A 17,326-nucleotide genomic window follows, 5' to 3' on the forward strand; every position below is an offset into this window, starting at 1 on the left:
AAGGTCCCATTCCCTGGGTGTAGAAAATTGATGGGAGGCAACTAGTGAGAGGCTGTTTCTCTCACCTATATGATTTTATCTGTAAAAGAAAGATATAGAATAAATATGCCAACATATTTTGTTCATTATTTCATCCTTTGTGCTCATCTGAATTAAAAAATAATAGAGTACTGAAAATAAATAAAAACACATCTCTAAAGTTGAAAGGGAAATGGATTAACAAAGAGTTGGGTCTAATGATAACAAAGCATCAGACAAACCCAAACTGAGGGACATTCTACAAAATAACCAGTCTGTACTTTTAATGAGAGGAAAAGACTGAGGAAGTGTTTCAGATGAAAGGAGATTAGACGTGACACCTAAATGCAGCATGTGAACCCCATTTGATCCTGGCCTAGAAATGTTTCTTTCCTTTTGCCCTAAAACACATTACTGAGACAATTGGCTAAATTGGAGTATCTTCTGAACATAGCTAATAATATTGTATTAATGGTCATATTTTTTCACTGATATTGTACCAATTTCATAATTTTTATAAGTGCACTAGGGTGATGTTGGAAAATAGCCTTGTTTTTTTAGGAAACACATGCTGAAGATTATTTCAGGGTAAAGGGGTACCATGTCTCCAAGTTTAGTCTCAAATATTTCAGAAATAAAAGAGTGATGTAGATTTCTAGAGAGCATGATAAAGCATATGTGATAACAAGTTAGCTTTTGGAGAATATGGGTGATTGGTATATGGAAATTCTCTGTACTATTTTTGTTACTTTTCTGTATGTCTGAAATTATTTCATAGTAAAGGTTGTCAACAAAAATTAATCAGCAATCAGTCTATGGAAGAAGTTGAAATTTTATTTGAGCCAAATTTGAGGATTATAACCTGGGAATAGCATCTCAGAAAGCTCTAGGAACTGTTCTGCCCATGAGAAGTCAAGGCACAGAAGGCTGTATGTCAAATGGCATATTATTGACAGTTTACACAGGCCAGATCCAAGCGCCATGTGACCCCTTATGAGATAAAGAAGGAATGTTATCTTTAAGGAGTTGTCTTACTGATGTTAGGAGAATATGGCTCCTGAAGGTTGAACAGGTATTTCTGCTGATGCAGAAGGTTTGTCGATGCGTGATACAGATAACCATGCACAGTGGGGGCCAGAGGGCAGAGAAAAATGTTTGTTTAAATTTTCCTTGTCTTGCCATAAAATGTGAATTCCATTTCACAAAATTAACAAACAATATGGTGGAATGAGGAGTGGCGGGAGGACCCAGTGGGTCTGCTTTCTGTCACCGGTCCATGGGGCCCAAGCTGAACGCAGACACATCTGGGGGGGAGGCTCCCAGAAACCAGCGCTGCTTTAGGGTATAGCATCCAGGGTGACCCAGAGTTTGGGGAGAGGTTCCTTCTCTCCTTAGCCCTGTTCCCTGCTCCCTTTCCCTCCCCAGAGCTGACCTTAGTCGTGTATTTGGCATGTCACCAAGCCATGTTTTTCTGTTTTCTCTGCACATCTATGTATAAGGAGCCTTTGGAAAGTTCACTGAAATAATGAACTTAGGACTGAGGAAGGAAGAAGATGAGCTGAGTTAAGGCAAGGAAAATGGGCCAAGAAAAGCTCTCACTGGGGACATTTGCAAGAATCTGGAACCTCCCTGAAAACGAGAGCACACACCACAGGAAATGATTTACGGGTTGAAAAGGAAAGTTGTGCACATCTTCTGTGGGCCTGAGGGAGGTCTGACTTAAATGTGTTGCTGATTAAGCCGTCCTACAGGGCCAGAGGTAAAATGTGACCTTTATCCCAACTCCTGTGCTTTGTCAGTGCCCGAAGAGCTTCCCAGCTGTGGAGAGCCAGTGGTTTGGAGAGCACATTCTCAGGACCTGTGACCTCTGGCAGAGCAATACAAATGCAAGGATGGTATCCATTCCTGGTGCAGGACCGAAAAGTGGGGGGGGGGGGGGGGGAAGAAAGATGAGAAGGGCCTGCAAGTCTCACAAGAGAACTCTTTGCTGATACAATCCTGCTCTTAGCAGAGAAGGAATTCTAATAAAAATGTGGTGGCACTTAAACACAGAGTAAGCATTTACACGATTTGGCTCTTGTTTTGCTCTGGCTTTTAAGAAACCATGCTTAGTGGAAATTAAAGAAGGCTTAATAGAAGCAAGTGCAGATGACATGTTAAAAAGAAGGGGAAAATCTATAATAAAAAAAACATGAAAAAACAAGTATATGTATGTATCTGTATGACTGAGACATTATGCTGTACAGCAGAAATTGGCACATTGTAACTGAGTATACTTCAATTTAAAAAAGAAGGAAGAAAAAGGAAATTGCCCTCTGTTCCTATTTCATTCCGTCTCACACTCCATGCTTTCTAACCAGTAACATGAGCTGTGCTATTAGTGGTGAAGGTGAACTCTGTATCCTAACAGAAGACTTCTGCATGGAATAAAAATAGGTGAAGGCACTTCATATGTTGACTTGGCCATTCCTTTAAGCAAATGTTTGGTCCTTCTGGATAAAAGATAAAAAGAGAAAGAAAACAGACCGAGGCAATTATGTGTGGACTAGTTTTCTGTTTGGAGGGTGAGGAGGAATGAAGCAAAGATGGTGGAGGAGAAGTGAGATTAGAACAATCAAAACAATTCCAAACAAAAACGCAGTTGAGCAATTGAGAGCTTTGAGATTCTGTCAAACTTGGAAACCATTAATTTCTTAATACCTATCAACCATAAAGGGAAGATGGGTTGTGTCAGTTACCACACGGGCTTGCAATGGAATGCTTGGCAGTCTTTTCTAAGGATGAGTTATTTCTCTGTGTTTTGACTTGGAGAGGTCTCCAAAATAAAACATTGAGTTTGTACTAGCCGAAAGCACAAATACCAAATTGCTAAGAGTCTTTACGGGCTGTGAATTGTTAACATGTGGTTTCAGCATCTTCCACAAACCTTCCTCCCCAAACTGCACCACGTCAACACCCCTGGCTGTGCCTTCATCTTTGTGTCTCCACCCACAGCACATGCACGGAGTGGTTGCCATTCCCTAAATGATAGTTGGCTGAGCTCGGAAGACTACGCCAGTGGGTCATTAAGGGAGCAAAAGTGCTAGTGTGCTCTGAGCCCAGAGACTCACCCCCAGAGGATTTAAACTCATCCTAGTAAGATCTCAGGGAGGAAAAACTGTGAAATAGGTGGGTGAAAAAATGTTCTCTGGCACACACCTGAGTGTCTGTCTTTGTTTTGACGTCCTTTGGATTTTCCGAACCAGACTCAGTTTATGTTAAGTTTGATCAGTTACCTCGTGTGCCTGTCTTGTGCATTTCAACCCACCAGCCAGCACAAGCACATCCCTAGAGTGTACTTGGTCCTCTGTGATTCTTCCACGCCTGCCTTGGTTTTGTTTACTCTGTCACTGCGTTGACGCTACACAGACTCTACTCTGGGACCTGCCCTTGCACCATGAACTCGGCCCTGCATTCCCTTCCCAGATCTTCTTTTCCACCAAAGGCCCACAGAGTGATGTCTTGGTTCTGTTTTGAGCTGGCCACTCCTGCATGCATGTCCCTCAGTGGCACCGCAGCATTTCTTCGGGGCCACAGGGACAATACGTGCATATCCGTGGAAATCCAGTGCTGGTGCTGAGAGGGCAGATAGCAGGTCATCTGTGCTTCTGAGCTCTTGGGCCATGGGTCACAGTGGGAATCTAGGGAATGCTTTGTACCTCTTTGTGGAACAGTTTACTCACTTGAAAAATTGTGTGGACAAGTCCAGGGAGGGCACAGGTCATCTGACGCCCATTTGTACCACAAAGATTATGTCTCCCCACATCCCTGGAACTGATGCTCTATTTTAGGACAGATAGAAAGGAATGAATTCTCTAGAAACTAAATGGCAGCTAAGTAAAGAAAAACATATTTCTCGCATTCTTTTCACACTTAAAACTGCTTGGAGGCACAAGGAACTGAAGATAAGCCAGACTGGTAGGTTGTAGTTATTAGCACGATGTTCGACCTGGAAGGAACATCTTGTTTGTTAGTACAGCTATTGGTGTATAGCTACACGGCCAGTAAATCATACACTGTCAACCTGGGTGGCTCTTACACATTTGGGCCCAAGTCATTTAGGTTCAGAGGTGTGTGTGTGTGTGGGCACACGCGTGTGCACACATGGGAGTGTGAGTGTGTATTTTAAGCAGCTTACAGAACTTAAATTTTTAAATCTGTATCTCTGTAAATGATTTCATCTCCAAATGTATCTTTTATATCTGTTACATAAGCTTGTATATTTTATTTCATATAGAAAGATACTTGTTAAATATATTGTTACCTCTTTGTTTCTTTTGGCATTATGGATGTTGCTTTTAACATTGCTGGTCCTTTTTCAGGATGGACAAGCTTCATTTATACCATTTCTGGAGATGTGTATATTGGTAAGTGATGAGTCTATTGCTTTGGGTTCAATTGCAATATAATTTAAATTACTGTCAGGATAGAACGGTAAGATGAAACCTTTCATGTAATTGAATACTATGCCTCCTCCTTTCCAGCACCAGCCCTCTCTGCGTGCTGGTTATACCTCTCAGCTCCCAGCACGTTCAGTGAGGGAGAAATAACCACTAATCGTGAGAGCGGCCATTTTGCTGTGGCCTGTGTGCAGACGTAAGGTCCAGGCACGATTATGTGGGGGACATTTTGCTAAGATAAGATGTTGGCCGCCTCCCTACTGAAAAAGGGATGGAGTTCTGACGGGCTCCAAGGGGAGCGGGACTCTATCTCCCGGAAGGTGGAAGGAGGTGAATTTGGAGTCCCAGGTTCCTCTGAGAAATCTCAAAGTTGGTTTTCTTTTATTCTAAAGGTTATATATGTGTCACTTCTTGAGTCTAGTCTAGAAGGGATGTTTGAGACCCAGTCAACTCTCATTTTATCGATGAAGAAAGTAAAGTCTAGAGAAAGTTATCTCAGTTGCCCGAATTACGCATTGGTAGACCTGAGACCAGAACCAAGGGCTCATCAATTCCACTCCCCACACCCCACCCCATGTCCTTTGTACGATGCCGACACAGGGACCACACCATCTAACTTGTCTTTTCCAGGCTAAGTCCTTTAGCCAACCCAGTAGTAGAAGAGCCAGGCTGGTAGGAGAGCGGAGCTTGTAGAGCAGGCTGGCTCCTGCCCATGTCTGCTGCCACCCTCCCCCCAGTCTCCTAGAAGCAGCCTGGGTGCTGGGAAAAGCCTCTCTGTCGCCGATGCTGTTGGTGCCCCCTGCCCACGCCCATGGGGCCTTCACTCTTCTAGGCCCACTGCCCAATTTCCAACTGCCAGTAGTATCTGTGTCTCTTGGCCTGAGGCTTTCTCTGAATTCTGGGAAGGCTACTCTGCCCCAAGCAGGGCAGGATGACAGTGCTGGGGAATAGCATAACCTGGAAGCTGCCTTGCCCCCTCAGTGGAATAACTCTCAGGCCTGTAGGTGAGAATTGTTCCTAGAGTTTCCCAGAGGGATTATGTTCAAGCTGCCCATGTGACCATGGACTTGGTAACACACCGTTCATTGTCTGCTGTCCCTTTCCTGTCTGACTTTCCCAGTTCCTGGACTGCTGTTCCCTGGGATTGCCTCCCAGAGAAACTACTAGGATTCAAATATGCAACTGAGACTGTGCTTTTGGGAAAACCTAAAGTCAGAGAACCAGCCTCTCTTCTCCCCTTCCCTCATGAACAGTGATGGGGGGTGTGAATGGGGTGGGGGTGGTGGAGCACCTCCAAGGTGCAGGCCAGCAGTCCCATTTCTGAGACCCTCATGGTCGAAGGTTCTCCATCTCGACCTGCAGGGCAGCCGCCTCAGCAGTGAACTTGCTGCCCTAACACGGCTGTGGTGTTGGGCAGCACGCTCCCAGCCCCAGACAGCTGGCTCACTGATAGTAGCTGCTCGGGGCCTGAAGGCCAGACCTAGAGCCGCTTAAACCATTCTTTATATTCTCCAAAAGGGGAGTTCAATCCCCCGAAATTAATTTTCTGAAAAATCATAGTAACACAAACTCTTGTATTTTGACTTTGTGCAGTAGAATTGGGCTTAGGTTCTCTTCCACTGAATAGCATTTCAGTTATGGTTCAGAAGCACAATTCATTTATTTTAGCATTTGAGAAAGTATGAAAAAATTTAGTAGGAGTATCACAAGTCCATGGTGTCGACAAAAAATTAATCAGATGATCTAAGAAAGATATGAGAAATTTTATTAGAGCCAAATTTGAGGATTATAACGTGGGAAGAGCATCTCAGAAAGATCTGAGAACTGTTCCATCAGTTATAAATCAAGGCACAGTTCTGTAAATTTTTTGAGACAGAGGGGTGTACATCAAATGACTTATTGACAGTTTACAGAATCCACATGTAAGCGTCACCCTGATGGGTCATTTGACCCCTTACAAGATCAAGAAGGAATGTGATCTTTTCAGGAGTTGTCTTGTTGGTGCTGGGAGAATGTTGCTGTTCATCTTTGAGCAGGTGTTCCTGCTGATGGGGGAATTTGGTCGATGTGTAATAAAGATACACAGTGCCCAGCAGGGGCGAGGGGGCCAAAGGGCAGAGGAGAATTTGTTTAAATTTTTCTTGTCCTACCATAAAATATGAATTTTATTTCATGGTGGGCACATACATTAAACTATATTAACCACCTGCAAGTGATGAAGCATTTGTTTTTATGATCTTTTGAAAATCTTGGTTGTCACATAGTACTTTCTACAGATGGAGAGTAAAAGCCAATTTTATGGAGGTAGCACCGCTGACTTTAAGATTTCAAGAGAAATAAAATAATCTACACAAATGGCAAGTCGTAAAGAAAAGCACATGGATTCTGAGGTGGTAAGGAGACCAGAAATGTTGTGTAGAGTGAGAAAGGGTAGGGGTAGGAAATTCTCTGTTAAGGGCAGGGGGCAAATATTTCCATCATTGTGGGTCATACAGTTTCAGTCAGAATGACTCATTCCTGCTTTTGTAGCACAGAAGCAGTCATAGGTAATACGTTATTGATTGGGGTAGTTGTTACGATAAAACTTTACCTGTGGCCACTGAAATGTGAATTTCATAAGTTTTTCATATGTCATGAAATACTACTCTTGATTTTTTTAACCATTTAAAAATGGAACAATCTTTCTTAGCTTGTGGGCTCTACAAAAGCTCACATTTAATTTTGCTTTTATAGTGAAGGGAAAAAATCTTTCCTCTACTGTTCTAGGTTCTTTTTGGCTGGTCTATGAATTAAATCGACTTAAGACAGATTAACAGGAGAAAAACAAACTTAATTACATACATAGAGGAGCCCCATAAAAATATGAGACCCAAGGGCAAGTTGGGCAGTTGAGGCTTATCTATCATTCTGAGCTAAGGAATGGGATAGGAGCTTGTGGCTTCAAGGGGAGGAGGGTGAGTCATAAGCCGATAAGAAGAGCAGATGTTTGGTAATTAGATGTTTGCCCTGCCATACAGATAGGGCTTTCAGATAAAGGTTATCTCAGGTAGTAGCTGTCTCTCTGAGTCAGACCCCCTGTCTAAACTCTTTTAGTCAGTTAAAGAAGTGGTTAGAAGCTCTTCTTGAGTCTTTAGAGCCTTGATTGTCTTCAGCTCAAAACAATCCACATGCCAAAGTGGCACATTTTGGGGAGGCTCATTCTGAACCCCTTCAATTTAAATGACATTGTACAAGATGAGGGAAGAAAGATTAACAAATAATCTTCAAAACCTGGTTGAATCAGTAGTTACTGCCTTGTTTCCTGATGGATCTTCAGTGCAAGAATTGAAGAAGCAAAAAGCTCACATCCACTTGTTTTTCTTGAGGTGAGGCAGGATTTTCCTGAGTCATCTCTCCTCACTGGCCTGGTCACCTCTCGTGACCACGAGCCACAAGTGCAAAACATCTGGCAGGAAATGGGGCCACAGTCTGTAGCGCTGGAGCGAACTTGCATCTGTCCAGGTTAAAACGGCCCATGGAGAGAATCTAGCTTGCAAAGCTGGCCTCTTGGGAATCTGCTTTAGCCAATGGGTGACTGGCCAGATGACCTCATTTGAATTTTATCTTGTTCCCTTCCTCCTCTCCACCCCCTAATGGAGATGTTAATGAGGAAAACAGAAGGGCAAGAACAAGTCACCAGAGAAAAAGAAACAGCAAAGCAGGACTAGCTGTTGAATGTGTACTGACCTATAAAATCTATTGAGAGAATCCAGAAAATGCTTTCTGACTTTATTGGTTCAATTTTATCTTGTTTACAAACCAGGATGGCACCAGGCCACCACAGATGGCAGGAACTGATAAGCAAGTCATTGTCTTTTCCAAAATGTCATGTACTCCATTCTGTTGAAGTAGATGTTATTAATATATGTACTTAATGTATTGGGCTGGAACAAATAGACTGCAATTTGGCTTGAGAAAGTAGTCAGGGGAGAGTCTATAAATGGAGATTTAGTAGGACTGTTAAAAAATTAATTGATGCAGGAAATGCTTAAAAGATGGACATCAGTAGACTTAGTTTGAGGACAGGTGGAGTTTTGAATTTAGAAAATGCTGGACATTAACTAGTTGTCTAAATGAGACATTTTAAAGTTCATGGTGAATAAATGAAGCCATAAAATTGCTGACTGACACCCTGAAGAAGAGAAGAAATTAACAGAACTAAAATAAGACAGGTAGAATTAGCACTTTCTTATTTAGAAGAGTGTTTATTTGAGATGCTTTATGCTTTTCCAAGATCATCTTAATTTTTGATTTTTTTTTTCAAGCTTTCTAAGCTGACTGGAATAGTAGCTTTAAAAATTGTTCAGGAGAGAGAGCTTTGACAAGTCTTTTATTGAGGCAGCGAGTCCTTTGACCAGCCCTCAGCTGAAATCTTGTGCAGTATATGATTGGAAAAGAGGATTAAAACAACATGGTCAGAAAACCAATTTATCCCAAGGATACTAGAACTGAACCCCTTCCCTGCAGCTGAGATGAAAATGACAGACAGTAACAGAGAGATTAACAGGGTAGAGGAGCTTATATTCTGTATCCCTGAAGCTTAAGACAGTTTATCAGCTTGGATGCCAGTCCCCTAGAAGAACCAGTATCGAGTATACTGTTGGGGCTTAGAAAATATATTTAGAAATCTAAAAATATGTGTGGTTTTTTGAAATGACAGTTAATTGGTTTATAGTAAAATGATTCCAACTTACTTAAATAAGTAATTATTCATGTTCAGTCTGTGGTCTGCCCTTTGGTTCAGGTTCTGGAGGTTATTAAAAAGTTTGACACAGCCCCTGGATCTCAGTAAAGGTGGGAAACACATTAGAAGCCCTTGGCATTGACTTCCACTTACTCAAAATGAATTGGACTAACCAGTGCACTTCAAACCACACAGGATACCTTGAGTAAGGAGCCTGAACACCCAGGATGATCAGCTCCCCTGGCCTGCCTGCCCACTGCTACTCCCCCTAGCCAAGCTGAAGTGGACTTTTTTTTTTTTTTTGCTCTTTTTTGGGTGTGGGGGAAGAGGTAATTAGGTTTGTTTGTTTGTTTGTTTGTTTATTTAATGGAGGTACTTGGGATTGAACCCAGGACCTCATGCATCCTAAGCATGTGCTTTACCACTGAGCTGTACCTTCCCTGCCTTGAAGTGGACTTAAAGGCAAATGTGATTGTTCTCAAATCTGTTTATGCCAGTTGTACCAGTGATTGCAGTGATGCGATGTAATTACATAATATATAAATGAATAGAATAAGCATGAAAAGAGAGTTTGTGTTTCTAGAACAGCTAAAGTCCAATGCTTTGTGTAAGTGAATTGCTAAAGAAGACTCTGAATTAGTATGGCAGAGATGATAGTAAAAGATCTAGAAGGATTTTAGTGGTGCATTATGAGTATGCCTTATAAAGAAAGACAGCGCTCCAGTCCAAGCAGCAGACTCACTTTGAGTGTAATTTCTAAAAATTGGCAAATGGATGCACATTTATGCTTTAAAGTAAAATGTTTGATGCAGTTTGTCTTTTTCAATTAATGATCCAGATTGCATCCATTAAGAAGGTTTCACCTGTACATACAAAATTGATGATATCAAAATCTCTGGTAGAAGTTCCAGAAGGTATGGGATGGAGGAAATGGGACAACAGTTCTTATAAGGAGAAGAAAAAGAAAAAGGAAATCTGGCATATGGGGAAAAGTTGTCCAGCGATTAACCAGACACCGAAGATACGGCACTAACTTTAAAATATGTTTTCAAGTATTTTGCCCTTCTGTGACCGTTAAGGCAGACAAAAATATTTGCAATTCAATTGTTTTCAGTTAAATTTTTCTTAACTGCACTATTAGATCTAACATTCTTGGCGAAGCTTCCCGATGGAAAGTATTTATTATCTGATTTGGCTCTATTTATAATTGAAAGTAGTCACAAACAGTAAAATATATTTTCTTTGAGACTTATTTTAGGTTCAGGAGATAACCCAGTAGATGAAACAGCATAGAAATGACATGAAGATAGAATCAATCTTTGCTTTCTGGGATCCCATTCTAAACATTTCATAAAAGAATACAGAAGCTAAAGGTACACTTAGAATGATTAATCTGAAAACCTGACTTTCCAGTGTTTATAAAAATAGGTCTACCTTGCAGTGGAGTATTTCAAAGGGCCTCTTCAGAATGAACACTGTGATTCGTCCCCTAGATCAGCAAGTAGGATGGACAGAAATTGCATTCCATATAAAATTAGAATGAGAGCTCTTAGGAAAACATGAACTCTTTGTTTCTAAATTCAGATTTCCTCACAGACCGATAAATGTGCATTCAAGCAAACTACCCTGATAGGAGGTGCAGAGAAATCCCAGGCCAGCATGATTTTTGAGAGCTGTCTCTTGCCAGCTCACTCCATTAAAACCTAGGAAGGGGCTTTGTAAACTGTTTTGGTCTATGTATCCTGAAACCTCCTACATGATAAAACAAAGGGCCAGGAGAAGACCGTGTGGGTAATGGGAGTTACATATGAACTAGTTGACGATAGAGACATGGTTCCTTGCTCCCAGGGAATTAAGTAAAGCACACTTAATAAAATACCGCTTCGTATCACAGTTAAAAATATTACTCAACTCTAAGTGAGATTATTCTTAGACTCCGAAACCTCTTTTATTGGCACATCCTTGCAGGAGTGGAAAATCAGTGGAGTTCCGTCATTCCCTGCCATGACATGTGTTAACCTAAATCCTTGGTGGACTCGAAGCCTCTAATCGTATGCCAGGGCTGGCTCTTGTTGGCTGATGGTGCACCTCTTCCCTGACCTCAGAGTGGTGGCTTGAAATCAGCCACAGTGGGAGCGTTTACGCCTCAGAAATTGGCACCCACAGCAAATCAGGTTGGTTCTTCCCCTGGTCCCTGAAAGCCAGTTGGTAAACTCTAACCAGCACACTACTGCCTCTGAGACAGAAGTCGTTAAACGTTTTTGTGAACCCTTTTGACATCTGTCAAGGCCCCACCTGTGGACAATATTTTTTCAATTCAATGAAGTCATTAAAATGTTAAAAGGAGAAGTTTATGATATAGTTATATGTGTGCGTCTCTGATGACATTTGAAATAACATGATCCAGAAGCAGGTCTGCTTGAAGTTGTAAGTTTATGTAGTGATGAACATAAACTTATTTTGAGCTATCTACAATGCTAGTGTGGTATGAAACTATCTGTAATTTCTACTGGAGACTGGATCATTGTTCTAGCGAATACTGCTGTGGTTTTTTGGCTATATATGGCTGAAGGAAAGGTCACATTTCAGTTAGGTGTTAGTGAAAGTAAAGATGTCATTTGGGGAGGTTATAGCTCAGTGGTAGAGCGCATGCTTAGCCTGCACGCGGTCTTGGGTTCAATCCCCAGTACCTCCATTAACAGGTTGATCACCCACTGTAGATTGGGTGTGTTTCCTGTGGGGCCCGAATTCACACTTGACCACAGTGTGGTGCACTAACAGTATATGTGCTTATCTTTACTCTGTTTATTTTTCCAATGTAGTTGGAATTGTTTTAAAAAATCATTTCTTTTCTTATTTTCAATTTTCAGCCTCTTTACAGTTTTATTTCTTCTTGGAATGTGATTGTTCTGCACAGAATAAATTCTGCATAATTGGACAAAGGATTACATCACCCGTATCTGGGTAATGGTGCCCCTGAGGAAACACAACTGTCACCCAGATTTGGATGATATGACAATCAGTGTGTTAAAAACAACATTAATAAATAAACCTAATTACCTGCCCCCTCCAAAAGATGTCATTTGCCTCCCACATAAGTCTGTGATTGCTCTGAATTTTATCCATGGACCCCATGAGAACACACTGACTCCAGGTGAAGAAGTGCTCTATGAGAATCCAGTTTCACATTTGCAGGCATCAGGATGAGCCCTGTTCTTCGTATAGGTTATCTCCAAAGTGGAAGTCAAAAGGAGGTTTTCTCTTGAAAATATTGCTATGTTTAGACTCTGGTCAATATTCACAAAATCTACAGTGTTTCTGTTTTTATGATAATTCCTCAAGCTGTTGTTCTCATTGACATAAGCACTTCCATATTAGTTATTCAGCTTTAGCTCTGTAGTGTCAGGTGAATGCCCTTATTTGCATCCCAGAATGTCATGCAGGTATGTCCCCCTAGACATTTTTGTGAGCATCTCACGCTGCTTAGAATCTTCTGTCTGTTGTCCATTCACATGTCTGGTTTTTACCGAGCTTTAAGACCCAGCCCAAGCCTCTCCACCTCTACAGCCTCTCATGGCTGTCCTAACCTGCTTTAGCTTCTCCATGCTGTAGCCTCCTCTTGGAGAAGCACTGTTGTCATCTTCAAGCCACTACATCATTCTGCTCCTAGTGAGAATCATGTTCAAGTCCTCTCTCTCCCATTGTTGTCAAATCCTATAGATTCTTCTTTTTTTTTAATAGAAGTAGAGTCAGTTACAATGTGTCAATTTCTGGTGTACAGCATAATGTCCCAGTTATGCATATATATACATACATTTGTTTTCATATTCTTTGTCATTAGAGGTTATTACAAGATATTGAATATGGTTCCCTGTGCTATACAGAAGAAATTTGTTTATTTTTATATGTAGTAGTTAACATTTGCAAATCTCAAACTCCCAAATTTATCCCGTCCCACCCCTTTCCCCGGTAACCATAAGATTGTTTACTGCAAGTCTGTTTCTTTTGTAGATGAGTTCATTAATGTCCTCTTTTTTCTTTTTTTGATTCCACATATGAGTGATATATGGTATTTTTCTTTCTCTGTCTGACTTACTTGACTTAGAATGATGATCTCCAGGGCCATCCATGTTGCCACAAATGGCATTATTTTATTCTTTTTTTTTTTTTATCACTGAGTAGTAGTAAACCCTATAGATTCTTTCTCAGTTCCACCTCTCAAATCCATCCCTATCTTTCAGTATCCACTCTCCCAGTTCAGACTGTAATTCATGTCCACTTAGACTGTTACAATAAACTCCTAACAGATCATCCTAACTTCAGTCTGGCCCCTCTCCCATTTATTCTGCGCTCTGCTTTTAGGTTTTTCTCCAAGACACAGATCTGACTAGTTCACACACACATACCCTTTCCTTGGAGGGCCTCCATTTCAGATGGATAACCACAGCCTTTCCTTCATCTGAAGCCAGTCTGCAGTGCCATCATTCCTCCCAGAAGAATGTTTCAGCAATGGTAGAGGTTTCCCCATATACCCACGGATGCCCTGCACATTCCTGGCACCTCAACTTCGCAGTCTGTCGCCTTGTGTAGAATGCCCTTTATCCCAGCTTTGCCTCTTGTAGGTCTGTCTGATCCTGCTAAGCTCTGTACAGGTCTTAATGCCCCCACAACACATTCTTGGGGTCCCTAGGCCTGAATTAGCTCCTCCAGCCCATTTTCTCATTGAACTTAATTTATTACTTTCATGTTGCCTTTAAGACACAATTTTGGTGGGGGGGGGTGTATAGTTCAGTGGTAGAGTGCATACTTAGCACACAGGAAGTCCTGGGTTCAATCCCCAGTACCTCCGTTAGAAAAAAAAACAACCTAACCCCTTCCCAGTAAACAAATAAATAATTACGAGTTTTAAAAAATTTGTGCTGGTGAGAAAGAACCTTAAAAAAAAAGGACAATTTCATTTGTGTTATTTTTTGTATTTCATGTGTGAGCCTCAATATAGAAGGGATGGAAACGTATCATCCTGAACACCCCCCCCTCCAGCAGTTAGCACAGGGCCTTGTACATAGTTTACCTCCAGCTTACCTATTTCCCACTGGAATTATTCTGTGTCTTTTCAATATGTGTTTAGTTTCTTTCAATGACGTTTTGCGTTATTTGTGTGCAAGGAACCTGCACTTTGCATTATAGCACTCATAGTGCAGGGCAATTGTAGGTGCCCAGTAAATACTTGTTGAAATGAGTTAATGATGGAATTTATTAATTTTCCTAAGTATGCTTACTTTTTATGAGGTTTATAATTTACTCAAGGAAACACTCTCATTAGCATGGAATGCCAAGGGCTTTGCTCATTAATTAAGCTATTAGGCGTGACATAAAAAGTGTAAGCGAAGACCTAATGCAGGTTTCACCTCCCTGTTCTCTTCTCCATTGGAAAACAGTTTCTGACTTTAATAACTGCAAATATAATCAGCTGAGAGATTTAAGGAGATTCCTAAGTCTGTTATTTCTGAAATTGAAATTAATTTTATGGTGATGTGTAGTTAATTAAATTTTGTAATCATATGAGAAATGTACCACAGTGAGGACTAAATTGAGTTGTCTTTTTGGTAGGACCTGATGATGCACAACAGAAAATAGAGCCTCATCACACAGCCGTGCTGGGGGACGGCGATAATGTCCAGGTGGAGAACAAGGTGAGGATTAAAAATCTTTAATTTTCCTAACTTGGACTTTCTACTGGTTTCTAGGAAAATGCTTAAGTCTCCTGTGTAGCTAGAAAATGTTCTCTTTTCCTTGGAGAAAGAAACCATGTCGCAAGTTTATCCACCCCTTTCACTAACTCCTGTTATTTCTGTTAGTTTATTTTAAGGCTTTATCTATACTGATTCATCATCTTTAGGAATCATCTAAAGTTCTCTGGTGTTTACCCCTAGAAATTCGAGTCTGAAGGCAAAACATCTTCCTTGTCTTCTAATTTTCTTTATTTATGCAGTTGATTGATTTTATCGTTCGCTTGAGTGAAAGTGCATCAGCCCTCTGGGGATGTAGATAGAAATCTACACACATCCTCATGTGGAGCCCTTGGAAAGCCAACCCTATTTCAAGCTGAGAAGAGCATATGATACCTGTCATAGTCCTTTTGTGTTGAACCCCTGCTTTTAAAGTCAAGTTTCTGGTATTTTAAGGAGTCCAACAAGCTTTTTTATCTAGGTTGCCGAGTTTCTTCCCTGTGTGTTTTAGTCCCTTGGATGATTCGCTCACCGTCTTGTGAGCCTGTTAAGCCAATCTGACTGCTTTGTGACATTTTACTAAGGAGAATTGAGGAGACCATTGTGTAGAAGCTCCTGCAAAGGTGAATTTTGAAAAGCAGGGCTAAAAACTATTTCAGTGTGCGGGTGGCTGGTGGAGAGGCAGTCTAACTGACTTCTGGCCCTCCAGCCCTGGGATTGTAGAACACAGTGGATTTGAGAAATTACATGTTATCCCACTTTGCCAGCAGCTTACCTACTGCTGCTTTAATCATCTGCAACTCCCCCAGGAACAGTGAAGTAAATAGAAGCAAAACTTCATGTGATCCAGAGGAAATGCATATGTCAGGGTCTGTGCGCTCTGTTACTAGGTTGAACTGCATGAAACTGCCACTTCTGACCTACAAAAATGGCGATTTTGTCTGTTTTCACCCGATGCATGAAAGAGACATGGAAGCCACCTGTTGGCCAGACTCTACTGACAGCGGATTAGTCTGTAACTTATCTGGTTTAACTTGACAACCCCAGTCCTTCCTATAATATAACAGAGAACACAGTGCAAATGATAAGGATTTGAAAGCTGAAGTGGAACAGCAGAAGTGATGAGGGGAGCCCGAAAGTTGGGGGAGGCAGCAGGGATAGAAGAGTTGGCTGAAACCATCAGTTACTTGGCCCCAGGGGCATGGTTGTTCTGTGCCCTTCTGTAATTATGATTGTATATAAGCAGAGCCTGAGCCACCATGACATTAGAAAGATTTCTATGAAAAAAAAGTATTCCAAAAAAGTAGCATTTAAATGGGTGCATATCACTTACATCCATGAAGAGGAGAAAGTCCCCCTTAGATTACAACAAAAAGACTGTGAAGGTGTTAATCTTGGCTTTGCCACTTGTTAGCTGTGTGACTTTGGACATGTTTCTTAAGCCCTCTCTGAGCTTCATTCAGTTTTTTGGTCAGCAAAATTGAAATAATGATGCCAATTGCATGGGGTCATCAAAATATGTGAGATTATGTAGCTCAAGAGTCTACCCCACATCTAGTACAGGGGTCAGTAATTTACGTCCAATAGGGCAAATTTAAATTTGTCATAAATATAATTCTATTGACCCCCCCAGCCCCACCCATTCATTTCTGTTTGTCTGTGGATGCTTTCATGCCATGCTGAAAAGCAAAAGGTATGAGATTGTAACAGAGACCAGATGGCCCCTAGAGCCTAAAATCTTTACTCTCTTGCTCTTTTGAAGGACAAGTTTGTTAATCCTGGGTCTAGTGCATAGCGGGTACCCAATAATGGTAGCCAGAAAGTTCACTGATCTAAACACCTTATGTGACAGATAGTCATGCCACATACATGTTACCTAATGAGGATTCATACCTTAGGCCCTAAAGTTTAGGACATATAGTTTCTACAACTATAAAAAGGCCCTAAAGGAATGTAGTTTGGTGCAGCCACTATGGAGAACAGTATGGAGATTCCTTAAAAAAATAAAAGTAGACTTCCCATATGATCCAATATCCCATTACTGGGCATATATCTGGAGGAAGCTCTAATTCAAAAAGGTACATGCACCCCAATGTTCACAGCAGCACTATTTACAATAGCCAAAACATGGAAGCAACCTAAGTGTCCATCAAAAACTACTGGATAAAGAAGATGTGGTGTATATATACAATGGAGTACTACTCAGCCATGAAAAAGAATAAAATAATGCCATTGGCAGCAACATGGATGAACCTGGAAATTATCATACTAAGTGAAGTAAGTCAGACAGAGAAAGACAAATATCGTATGATATCACTTATATGTGGAATCTAAAATATGACACAAGTGAACTTATTTACAAAAGAGAAGCAGACTCACAGACAAAGAAAACAAATTTATAGTTATCAGGGTTGCGG

At 41.1% G+C, this 17,326-nt stretch overlaps 1 protein-coding gene across 3 annotated transcripts in view; it reads left to right on the plus strand.

Moving 5' to 3' along the window:
• PIR (pirin) overlaps positions 1–17,326 on the plus strand; it is a 92,239-nt gene that overhangs the window by 63,578 nt on the left and 11,335 nt on the right. For 2 of the 3 annotated variants that reach the window (XM_031445862.2, XM_010993413.3), the window contains exons 7-8: positions 4,380–4,424; positions 14,791–14,873. In XM_031445862.2, the coding sequence (XP_031301722.1) occupies positions 4,380–4,424; positions 14,791–14,873 (128 nt within the window). The remainder of the gene's footprint in view (positions 1–4,379; positions 4,425–14,790; positions 14,874–17,326) is intronic. The other variant, XM_031445863.2, reaches the window with a different exon arrangement.

This window comes from Camelus dromedarius, chromosome X, assembly GCF_036321535.1.
Source record: "Camelus dromedarius isolate mCamDro1 chromosome X, mCamDro1.pat, whole genome shotgun sequence".
Classification (NCBI taxonomy): Eukaryota; Metazoa; Chordata; class Mammalia; order Artiodactyla; family Camelidae; genus Camelus; species Camelus dromedarius.